General features: G+C 38.9%; 1 protein-coding gene across 1 annotated transcript; it reads right to left on the bottom strand.

Annotated features, from left to right (window-relative positions):
• Positions 1-44: 44 nt before the first annotated feature.
• LOC119916580 (tumor necrosis factor receptor superfamily member 13B-like) lies at positions 45-6,959 on the bottom strand. The gene is made up of 5 exons (XM_038736631.1): positions 6,126-6,959; positions 4,367-4,501; positions 4,093-4,209; positions 1,571-1,813; positions 45-1,395 (listed from the first exon to the last, which is right to left on the bottom strand). The coding sequence occupies exons 2-5, from the start codon at positions 4,479-4,481 to the stop codon at positions 1,133-1,135; spliced, it is 738 nt and encodes a 245-aa protein (XP_038592559.1). The 5' UTR covers positions 4,482-4,501; positions 6,126-6,959; the 3' UTR covers positions 45-1,132.
• Positions 6,960-11,946: the final 4,987 nt, after the last annotated feature.

Below are 11,946 nucleotides of genomic sequence, written 5' to 3'. Positions count from 1 at the left end.
GCGTTAGAAGAGTTTAAATACTTAGCAACCTGTTTTGATTGCACTTTTTTTTTTTTTTTTACAGCCAACACTATAAATGTTTTAAAAAGAAGTGCAGAGCTCGTATCTAATCAGGAAGTTGGATTAAAACGATGTAAGCCAGAACATTTTAGAGAAAGTCTTGTACAAAAGGCAAAAACCTTGCTAAATTCCAGCACCATTCACAATGGAACACAAAGAATTTTCTATGATGGTGTTTTAACCCACCAGAAAAGCCAAAGGCAAATTTCCACATTTGTGGACAAATAAAGATGATTAATTATATATTTTCTGCAGATAGTAACTGCCCAGAATGAGCTCATGCCTCTGCCCCTGCATTTACATTTTGATTGCAGACTTCTAGCCTCAATGAGGAATCAGTAGGACCTGAACATTTGACTTTGTCGACTCTCAGTTGTGGTATCAAACCAAAAAGCACGACTGATTATTTACAGGAGAACTGACACAGCAAGATGACAGTTAGCAATCATATGCTGTTGTCGTTGAGCTTGTGTGGGTGACCATGACCTGTTGTGCTCCTGAAGCTAGTCGGTCTTTTTCATGACCCTTTTAGCTTGCATGCAGTCAGTGAGAGAGAGCTGTGGGAGCTTGTTCTCCTCCACCTTGACTTCGTTCTTCCACAATTAAAGGATTGTGGATTTAAACAAAAAGCAAAACTTTACTAGTGATAGTAGTAACTTTTTATCATGCAAATACTCCGAATTTGTATTCTCGATTTCTTCAATTCATATGACAAGTTTATTTGATGAAATTCATTGGCATCTAAACAGATGGAAGATTGGTTGTAATTTGGTTGTTTTTGATTTGCATTTTTTTTTTTTTTTTTTTTTGTTTTTTGGATTATGAACACTACTAGACCAGACATGCATGTTAGTAGTCGATGTTTGACAGTTTAACAGAAGTCATGAAGCAATGTCAGGGCACCAACATTGAGCAAGCACCCCTTTTAACACGTTTTTTTTTTTTTTTTCAGTTTCACAGTCCAAAACCTTTGTCATGACATCTACAGTCTGACGGAAAATCCACTACTCTGACCATCTTCTCCTATGAGCTGGGGACAATTTCAGTTGTCCTGTAAGGAAGCAAATAAGCCTCATCCCACTGCAGCCTCCTCATGCACCTCCATTCCATCGGTGTATAGGTCCACCTGAGTCCAAAGGGGGTCTTCCTTTTGCATCTGGGCTCTTTGGAGGAAAGGAGGCGAGTATAATGAAAAGGGCGCTCTGTGTAGCCTGTCATTGCCCTGCCCTAGTGCTTTCAGATCAGGGAAACAGTGGACACACACACAGGTCTCAGTAGGGCTGCATTCATCTGATGGCTCGCGGTCAGTGAGACGGCTTGAATTTGTAACAAAATCTGTAGAAAGACACATTGGAGCAGAAATATATGAAAAAGATGCTAGGGTGTTTTTCAACTGCAATTTTTGAGAGACAGGAGTTTTCAAATTCACTGCTGAACATAATTTTGCTACTTGACTAAACTATTTATTGCACTAATGTGGGCCTTTGATTTGTATCCGTACCACACTTACCTGAGGCATAGTACCCCGACTGGCCAACCTCCTGGCCTGGCTGGACAACAGACTCTTGTTTGTGGTCAGCCTCCTTGGTTCTTAAGTTGGAGGTTTTGGCCCTGGACCTCTTCAGCAAGACAGCCATGGCTAGAGCCAAGCTAGAAAACAGCAGCACCATTGATAGGGCCAGCAGGGAGTAGAGCAGAATACTGGACTCCTCCAGGGCTGTCGGTACTACCGTCCCTGGCACGTGTGAGGGAACTGGGGGGATAGAAGGGAAGAATATATCTGTTATGGCTTCTTAAGATGAAATAGCAAATACTGTTGTTTTTGATTGACTGCTTCTAGATACCAAGGGATATTCCACTGGACTTATGCCACGGTGAAAACCTCGTCAAGGTCTGGTTACTACAAACATATACTCTAGTGTACAACCTCAACATATTTAGACATTCAGACATTCAAACAAAGATTTTGAGATGCTAAACGGCTAAGATTTAAAGAGTGCCACACAACAAAGGTCCGCATCCAAATGAAAACTGGTAATATTGTGGCTCATGGTTGATGGTGCTTTTACCCCGACATGTAGGCCTCCTGGGGGCATCAACTACTCGCTTTCTCCAAAAAATCTTGTTTAACACCATTGAAAAGCTTACTGCACCCCCAGCTCCTCTTGTGCCTGTGTACACACACGAGGACTGTAACAACTTTTTGATGTTTTTCTTGAACAAAGTTAGGGCCAGTGTTAATCCTCCACTCATTCGTGGTTGTTTTATTGAGCCCTCACCGGTGTCGTCTTGGTCGTCCTTCACTCCTGTCAGCTTACAGGATGTGAAGACCATAACAAGTAATATGAAACCGTCTTCAAGCCCTGCTGACATTGTCCCAACGAATCTATTTTTGAAAATATTTGATATCGTCGGGCCCCTGTGTGGAAAAAATAATAAATCTGTCAGTTAAATCTGGCTCAGTTCCCAACTACTTCAAACACGCTGTGGTGAATCCGATCCTTAAAAAGCCCAATCTTGACCCTTCAGAACCTAAAAACTACAGGCCCATATCTAAACTTCCATTTGTCTCCAAAATTTTGGAAAAAGTAGTGTCATGCCAGCTGACCTCCTTTATGGAGCAGCACAACTTGTTTGATACTTTTCAATCTGGCTTTCGAAAATCACACTCTACTGAAACAGCTCTTATCAAAGTCTCTAGCGATGTGATGATGACAGCAGACTCTAGCCGCTACACTGTACTTGTGCTTCTGGATTTGACTTCGGCTTTTGACACTGTGGATCACGATATATTGATCAGTCGGCTTCATAATGAGATGGGACTATCAGGATCTGTCCTTCAGTGGTTCTCTTCCTATATTCATGACAGAACCTTTAATGTTGCTGTAAGTAATGTACAGTCTGAGGTGACCAATTTGTCCTGCGGAGTGTCACAAGGTTCAGTTTTGGGCCCTATTTTGTTTTTAATGTACATTTTGCCACTTGGTCAAATTATCGGCTGTTTCAAGGATGTATCATACCATTTCTACGCTGACGATGTTCATTTGTATTGTTCTTTTAATGATGCTGAGTTTCATCGTTTGCCTCTGTTTCTAGAGTGTGTGTCCTCCATCAAACCATAAGATCCCGCTGATCAAACAGCACCTTGGCTCTCTGGGCCCTTCTGTCATATCCAGCCTCAGAAACCTGGGGGTTGTGTTTGACCAGGCCATGGCCCTGGAGACACACTCAAAACAGCTCGTTCGAAATTGCTTTTTTCACCTTAGGAACATCTCTAAAATCCGCAAAATGTTGTCAAAGAAGGATCTGGAAATGATAATTCACGCTTTCATATCGACAAGACTCGACTACTGCAACGCTGTTTTACTTGTCTGAATAAGTCTGCTTTGAAGAAATTGCAAATTGTTCAAAATTCTGCTGCTAGACTTTCAACAGGTGCGCCTCGAAGTTCTCATATTACACCAGTCTTTCCCATTCCCTGTAAAATTCAGGATTGATTTTAAGATTTTAGTGCTGACTTTCAGAGCCTTAAATGGTCAGGCCCCACATTACATCCTGGACCTTTTGAAGCCGTGTTCCCCTGACTGCTCTCTTCGGTCCTCTGGCCAGAACCTACTTGCAGTCCCTAAGACCCGTTATAAGACCCGACGGGACATGTCATTTCAGTCTGTTGCTCCCAGACTGTGGACTCTTCCCCTGTCCATGCGTCTGGCAGACACTGTTGTCTCTTTTAAAAAGGATCTGAAAACATATCTATTTAAGAAGGCTTTTGGTTGATGGGTTTTCACTAGTGTCATTTTAATTTTATATATTTATATACATTTTATACTGTTTGTTTTTATTTACTCTTTTGTACAGCACTTTGTGATTTTATCTGAGAAAAGCGCTTTATAAATAAACTTTACTTACTTACTTACTTACCATAGTACATCCACCAATCCTCTTTGGTATCCACCTACACAAACCAAACATCCTTCATCCCGCTGTAAAGTAGCATCTGTTTTTAGGTAGTTTTTAGGGGTCAATACTCACTCGAGCAGTGCTGGGAGCATTCTGCTGGATGTCTGCCACAAAGCTCGGCGCACCTCATACATTTCTTCAGCAGCCCATCATAGAAGTGGCCAGGCAGTGCCTTACAATTTGCATACTCTGAAGCAGGATGACGCACAGTGAGACAGCAATCAGAAGAAGTGATGGACATATGATGAAATGAATTCACTAATCCTGTCCTTTTAGTTTTGTAATTGGTGATCCTGTTGTTACCAATACCAAGTGTGTGTGTGTGTGTGTGTGTGTGTGTACTTACCACAGTAACTGGTGCATCTGGAGCTGATATGTGCTTGCTGGCATATCTTACTACAGTTCATACATTCTTTCACCAAGGAGTCCCAGTACTGACCCGGTAAACACTCTCTACCCATCGGCCCTGATAACCCTCACACTGACAAACACACACACACACACAGACAAACAAATGTCAGAGATACATAAGAAGATACATGTGGAGGGAATAATGGTAGCATGTGATAAATATAATAAAATTACATTTTATACAGCACATGTATATATGTGTAGGCTGGTAAAGACCACAATCATATTGAATTATAAATGTAATAATCATTTAATAAATTATTTAAAATGAGTGAATCACAACGGTGCAATGGGGCTATAAGTATTTTGGGAGCCTGTTTTCCTTTGGGCCCTCTGCTGTGTACTCTGTGGTTTAACTCGTGATTTGTCAGTCTGTTGTATGTTCAGCTGATATTGCTTGATCCAATTCCAACATCGCTAACCCTAGACCACCCTTCTATTTCTATTTGAAGTTTTAAGAATAGCTTTGCTGAAGCAACACACCAACGATTCCAGCTCGTGACAGGCATTATTGTGCACTCGACACAGAAACAGGAACGTGTTCCCATTTCCACCTGCACAGATTTTGATCCTAAACTAAACTAAACTGATTTCTTTTACCAAAGTGATTTCTTATGTAACTGTTGCTCAGAGGTAGCTTTGTTATGTTCTCCATGTTCAAAACATTACTTTTTTTTTTTGCAAACCCTTTATACAAAAGATTATCTATTGGTGAGAGTCGTCTGACTGTATTGAATCAAGCTTTTGTGTTTTATGATTCCAAACTTGTGAACAGTAGTATACTATATATTGATGTTGATCTCAAGATATATTGGTTTAACTATGTAAGATGAAGGGAGGAAGTTTAAGCTTTACTAGTGCATGATAAAAAAGACTGCACTTGCGCCAGTTAAACACTGTATAATCATGTGTATACTGGATGAGTTGGGGAGAGGCTTTTATGCTATGAAAGCTCTTTTAAAACTTTTATAGAGCAATCTTTGCAAAGCAGGCCCAAAGTCCAGTAAATCTAGCCTTGCTGTTGCCGTGACATGTAAACTTCCATCCTTTCAGAAGCCATGTCTTGGTTCTCAAACAGTCCTCCTCGCTCCGCTGAGCACCGAGTCAGCCGACTGTGAAAGACACAGATCTCTTCCACCCTCCTCAGTTTTTGTGTCACACACTGTTAATCAGCACTCAGTGTCTTACTCATGCCCCCTTACTGATTTCATGTAAAGGCAGTACAATTAATAAATATCGTAAACACATACTATATATATTGCTACTCTCCTAAACAAAAGTGCATATTTCCAAACATACAGAAAAAACTTAATTAACCAGACTTCTTTTTCATGTATTCAGTTTTTTTGCCCCCTTATTGAGTTTTGTTGGTGCTCTTTTTACTATTACTATGACATTTTTTTCCGTTTCCGTTTTATAAGCTTCTCATATTTGTTCACACTTGCCTTGTCCTTTATGGTGTGTATGTGTGTGTGTGTGTGTGTGTGGGTGGGTGTAAATGTAACTGAAGAACTGCGTAGAGACGTTTCTGGTATTTAAAGAGCCGCAGAGCCGGCAACAACTTCTCACAAAGTCTTAAGTTCTACTTGTTAGAAACTGTGACAATGCCGGCTGAAGTTGTCAGCACAAATACTGAAAACACAGCATTCAGTTTTCAGTCTCCTTGAAAAACACTGTTTAGAGGGATGACTCACCTGGCGAGATGAAGAAGCGCTGGGAGAATCCTTGGTTTGAAGATGAGCATGAGACAGGCCTGTATTTCAGCATGGAAGCTGATTTGGGTATGAACTCACTGTCTGATTTGGGACTTCCCCCTTTGCATAGAAGGGGGACTCCCCCCACCCTAAAGAGCACAGCAATGTTAGACCAATGCACAGTACCTATAAAAAAGTGATCACTCCCCCTAGGATATATTTGTGATCACTGCAGATGTGCAGCAAAAATACTTTACTGTCAATGTAAAGACACATTTCTACAAAAAGCAAATCACAGTGGTGGAAGACGTTTTCAGATATTTTTCTTACTTAACTAATTTCAGCTAGTAATTAGCTGATTTGTATTTTGTCTGAATCTGTAAATGAACAAGTAACTTCAGTTATCTAATAAATGTAGTGGAGTAAAGAGTAGCATAAAATGGAAATACCCAAGTGAAGTACAAGTACCTCAAAACTGTACTTAAGCCAGTGTTTGCCCTCTTCAAGTCATAAGAGTAGAAGCACCTTTTTGGCAGCAGTTGCAGCCTTCATTCAGTCTTTGTTGATACGTTTGGTTAATCTTTTCTCATTCTTCTTTAAACGTTTTAAAGCTCTGTTGAGTTCCAGGGGCCACAAATGGACACGTCTTGACTGTGGCTCCTCCAGAGCATTAACATTGTTGAGCTGTGTGATTCTTGACCTTGGAAACACCGATTTGACTAAAAAATTCTCATCTCAAGGTCCACTTATGTGTTTTTTCTGAAGCTTTCAGACACAAAGTGTCAAATTAACATTTTTCCGAAGAAGCCAATTATGTGTCCATAGCTTTGTGTTTGGGGTTGTTGCCTACCTGGAATGTAAATTTTTTCCCTATATAAATATAATAATGCATAACATTTATAAAAGAAGTTTTCAAAGTGGAGGCTCAGTGAATGGAAGTGAAACAATATTACATTAGTTATTATATTAGTTATCAAAAGGTGATCACATGAGATAGCCTACGTGTGTGACCTGGTTAATGATGGAGTTTATTAATAGTGTTGGTGAACTGTTTTTCCCACGTTACCAGAGTCAAAAACTAATAAATGCCTTAGGACTGACTTTTTTTAATGTATTTTGCGTAGTCTAAAGTTATGTCAAACAGCAATATTAGGCTATTTTACCTCACTTGTTGAGTGTTTATGAGATCAAATAACATAATCATCATCCCACAGGCATCGAGGAATTGAGCGAAACTAAACAAGTAAACTGGGGGGAGGGGGGGGGTCTTACAGACTACAGCAGGTTCTCCTCATTGTGTTCTTTATATTTAGATTATTTTAATTCAGTTTATTCAAATTAATTTTTCAAAAATAAGCCTAATCTTTATAATAAAACTATCTCAGCATATTTGTGAAACTCTTGGGCACTTTCACAGCATGTATTTTCCTCTCCACTAAGCATAAGACCTGATATCATCTCAGTACTTATATGAACCAGAATCTTTCTGGCCAAGTTTAGTTTAGTTTTAGACTAGAGAGTAAATACACTAAACAATTTTTACACCTGAAGACATAAAAAAATGTGAGACAACCAGAAATCTATGTGGTCCAACAACTAAAGAATCCTCACACACCTGTTTGCTCAACTAATTTCTACTGTTATGAATAATGTATTTATACAAGTTAATCAAAGTGAGTACAGTGACGAGAGGATATCAGAAAAGAGTAGAACCCAACGTTCAATATGCGAGATGATAGATCACAGCCGATCAGGAGATCAAGTTTAAAAAGCTCTTGAATAAGGTTTCAAACAATGCCCTGACTTTGTCACTGAGATTTTCAGGGAGCTTTACTGTGCAGGTGTCAGAAGATACCGGAAGTTCTGGGGTCTCAAGTTATTAAAAGGTGTTAGTTTTGTTTTACAACATATGAGTTTGGTTCTGCTTTGTCTCATTTAAAATAAATAGTTGGAGACTAACAGGATGGGAATCTGCTGCCAACTGAGAACAGCAGGTGCAGTTGTGCTGGTGTGTATTTAGGAGGCAACATATGGTCGAAGAGTTATGGCCGTGAAAGATGGACTCAATAGTTATGGCTATTTAATAGTTGTAGACACATCTTTTATGGTTTATGTAGTCACAGTTATGCTGCAAGTTTGGTGCATATAAGTTACACACACACACAAAGGATCAAAGTGGGGAGACTACTTAATATACTGTGTGTGTACAGTATATTAAGTAGTCTCCCCACTTTGATCCTTTGATAATGATGTGATCCCTCACTGGCTTCCCACCAACAAACAAGTTAGAGATACTGGTGTTGAGAATTGACTCTCCCAGTCCAACATCAGGATTTCTGATCGGCCAAGGAACTTACAAAGGCCTTCTCCCATAGATTGAAAGCTATGTATTTAAACCTAAAACAATGCTAGTTAAAAATACCTAGCCTCTGAAATGAAATGATACAAAGGATTTATTTTCTGGATTCAAATTGCAAGACTATGCCAGAGCAAGTATGCAGTAAGTAAATGAGACTTCCACTTCGGGAACATCTGTATGAAAATCATCTGAAAAGCAACCTTGTGTGAAACACAAAAATCCAGAAAAAACCCAAGAAGTTCAGTTTGAGGAAGCGCAGATAAAATTATGACTTGGCTTATGTTGAGTCCCAGTTTAACAAGAAGTTTCGTAACCTGTGCTGAAATATTGTAGATTTCTTTAGATAAAGACTGTAATGATAAAATTTAACTACAGAAAGCTCATAGCAAAAACAAATATATATATATAAGCATAAATATGCTAATGGTTGTTGCATTTTTTTGCACTTTTTGTTAGAGAATAGATATTCAAGACAAGGAAATGAAGGTTAGATATACACGCACATACAGCCAATTTGTGTGGTATTATCATTTTATGTTTACTTGGGGGGTTTTGTATGCTGTTCATTATGCAGTATCTTTTCATCCTTTAAATGCATCCAAGAATATATTTGATATGATTATAACAGCATGTCAGGTAAAATTAATGGGTGGGCAACCTGGCAGCAGTAAAAGTTTCGAAAGAATGTAAAGCATACTATAGAAATCTAAATATGTGACACCTCTTTCTTCATCCGAAAATGACGAAATGAAAGAAATATGAGAAAATGCAGGAAAAACTAATTTTTCATGGAAATCTACTGCAGAAATGGGACGAGTGCCGTGCATAGCAACTGACAGGCATGTGGAAAAGTTGGTGCCAAAAAACAAAACTGCAGACACTCATATGTAAATGTCATGTCACAACATGCTTACCTCGTCAAAAACTCCACATAAAGGGTCTAAATGATTAGAAAAAATTACAAAGAGGAAGATGTCTATTCTGATAACTAACATCAGAATGTGTTTAAGTATGCAGAATAAGCTTCATACAATCTATAGAAACTGTTTTGTGAATGATTAAAAATTGAAATAAAAAAGCATCAGAAAAGCAAAGATTCAGGGGAAGGAAGGACAAAAACAACACGAAAAAATCAAAGGCAGTCACTGCCTGCTTGCTTAGAGGGCAACGAAGCTGTTTGTGTTGCCTGGATCACATCTCTAACAAAACAACCACCTTCAGAAACCTGATTACCCAGAATAGAACCACTGCAGATGGGTAGTCAAATTAACAAAAGGAAGCCAGTTCACATGAGTACAAAAAAATAGCAACAACATACAATTGCCAAACCTGCTGGGTGAGAAAGACACATTTAGCAAAGGTCCTGCTGTACTGAAGTATCTGCATGTACAACATCACCAAGGAGCAATTTTCTTTTTTAATGGTACATGGTTTTGTTATTATTCCTCATAAATGGTACGTGTATGAGGAATAATAATATATTTTTGTAGGTTTTGGAAAGATTTTGTTAATTGAAGAAGGCACAGAGTTCTGAACCCACATAGGAGCATCTAACGCTAAATACAAACTTAGGCTGAGGTTAGATTTTTTTGTAAGCTGAACATAATAAGACTGGAGTACAGCTGTCATCAGTAAATACTCACCATAAGTGCCTTCACTCAAACAACACCAGAATTGGACCAGTAGATGGAGACAGCCTGCAATAATTGAAACCTGCTGAGTGCAGGATTAACTATCATTTCCAACCTAATCACTGTGTCCGGCCGAGATTGACAAAAGCTAACATGCACCATTTTCACGTCTGTCACTCCCAATCCAACACTTAATCGTGCAGGGAGGCAGAAAGAAGTTACTTTTTTCATACTTTGGTGAAAAGATGGAGTTTGAAAGAAGGTGTTGGGTTTGTGAGGTAAAGGATTTGAAAGGATGAAATGGGGCTCACTACAGAAGAGAGTATTAGCAGGAATATGTATGATCAAAGGATGAGAACCCACCAGCTGTGTAGTGTTCCCTGGAAAATTCTACTAGCCCACTGAACAACATTTCTGCCCACATGGGGTAACTTTGTTAGATCAAACAGACCTTGTTACACTTCCACATTTGCTTTCTTGAAACTCAGCATTACAATACTGACAGAATATCTGTTTTCACTTCACCAGTGTTGGCTCATTATAGAAGAGTGGAAAACCCAAACAGACAGCATGCTTTGTTTCATCTGTACAGGTACAGGTTGTGAAATGGAAACACATCTTATGTACTGGGTCTGGTTTACCCTGATTTACCTTGTCAGTTAAAAAAAAAAGTACTTAAAGCACCTACAATACTTTTTTTTCATTAACAGATCATATAATGACTCATATGTGAAAGTGGTCGCTCATAGTCATCAACCGACGGAGAACTATAACTCGATCCTGAGTGTTTTAGAATCTTTTATGTCCTTGTCCAACTCTCATGGTGTTGTTTTCATCATGGGACAGTGAAAAGGCTTTAAAAACTGTGCCTAAAAACACACCAACAAAGTTACCATTTTGCAGCTAAAGTGCAGTTAAATACTTCACTCCAGTGTTGGTGGAGACCAAAAACAGATCTAAAAGGAAAGTGAATACTGGACTTCATTCATCGGGTAGGCACAAATCAAAAATCTTGCTTCTTTCTTTATATCTAAATGAAAGCTAAATGCCGTATCAAACTGAAAGGAGATTATACATCAGTGTTGTTTCTGCTATTACAGGTTTAATGAGGAGGATGACCATCCTTATATAAAAAATAGACGCCAACAGGAGAAAAATGTGAGAGCTTTAACAGACGGAATTCTCAGTGAGGTTCAGGTGTTGCATGATGAATATCCATTGTAGTCGTGATAACTGAGCCTTCCCTGGTGGAGTTTGGCTAAAGAAGCACATACAATTGTGTGTATTAAGCCCTTACAGAACAAATTGAAAAAATGTGATCAAGTCAAGCTGAAAACAAGAATTCTTGGCTTGGAGAGGTTTCACTGGAAACTATAATTTATCCTCACAAACTTTAGAACGTCCATGCTCTTCACGATCAGAAAAGAATCTTTAGTGCTTTCACCCTGTCTCATCCAAATACCATCATGCTATGCTATACACTTTTCATACACGGAAGTTTTTCATACACTGATACTAGTTTTGTCCTACTTGCCTTAACTTTGTTCTACTTTGAGTCCATATTATGCAACAGAACTTTTCAAAAGATTTTCCGGGGTACTTTGAGTAATTTTTCCATCTGGCTGTTGAAAAGGTCATACAGAGGCTTAATCATACTATACCAAAGCTTTGGCACAGCAGTGACCCACTATAATAAATATATTGTTGACCTCACTGAGGGTGCAGGGGCTGCATTTGCTGACATTTTTTACATTGACATTAAAGCTTTACTCTCCCAGAACTGATATTTAGCTGGCTAGAGGTGGATGTGAAAATTCGTTTCCATCCTCTC

This window comes from Micropterus salmoides, unplaced genomic scaffold (assembly GCF_014851395.1).
Source record: "Micropterus salmoides isolate LMB-PRFRI ecotype aquatic unplaced genomic scaffold, ASM1485139v1 Ms_hic_scaffold_21, whole genome shotgun sequence".
In the NCBI taxonomy this organism is placed as follows: Eukaryota; Metazoa; Chordata; class Actinopteri; order Centrarchiformes; family Centrarchidae; genus Micropterus; species Micropterus salmoides.
The sequence above is the reverse complement of the archived record's forward strand: the minus strand, read 5'-3'. Positions and strand labels throughout refer to the sequence as shown.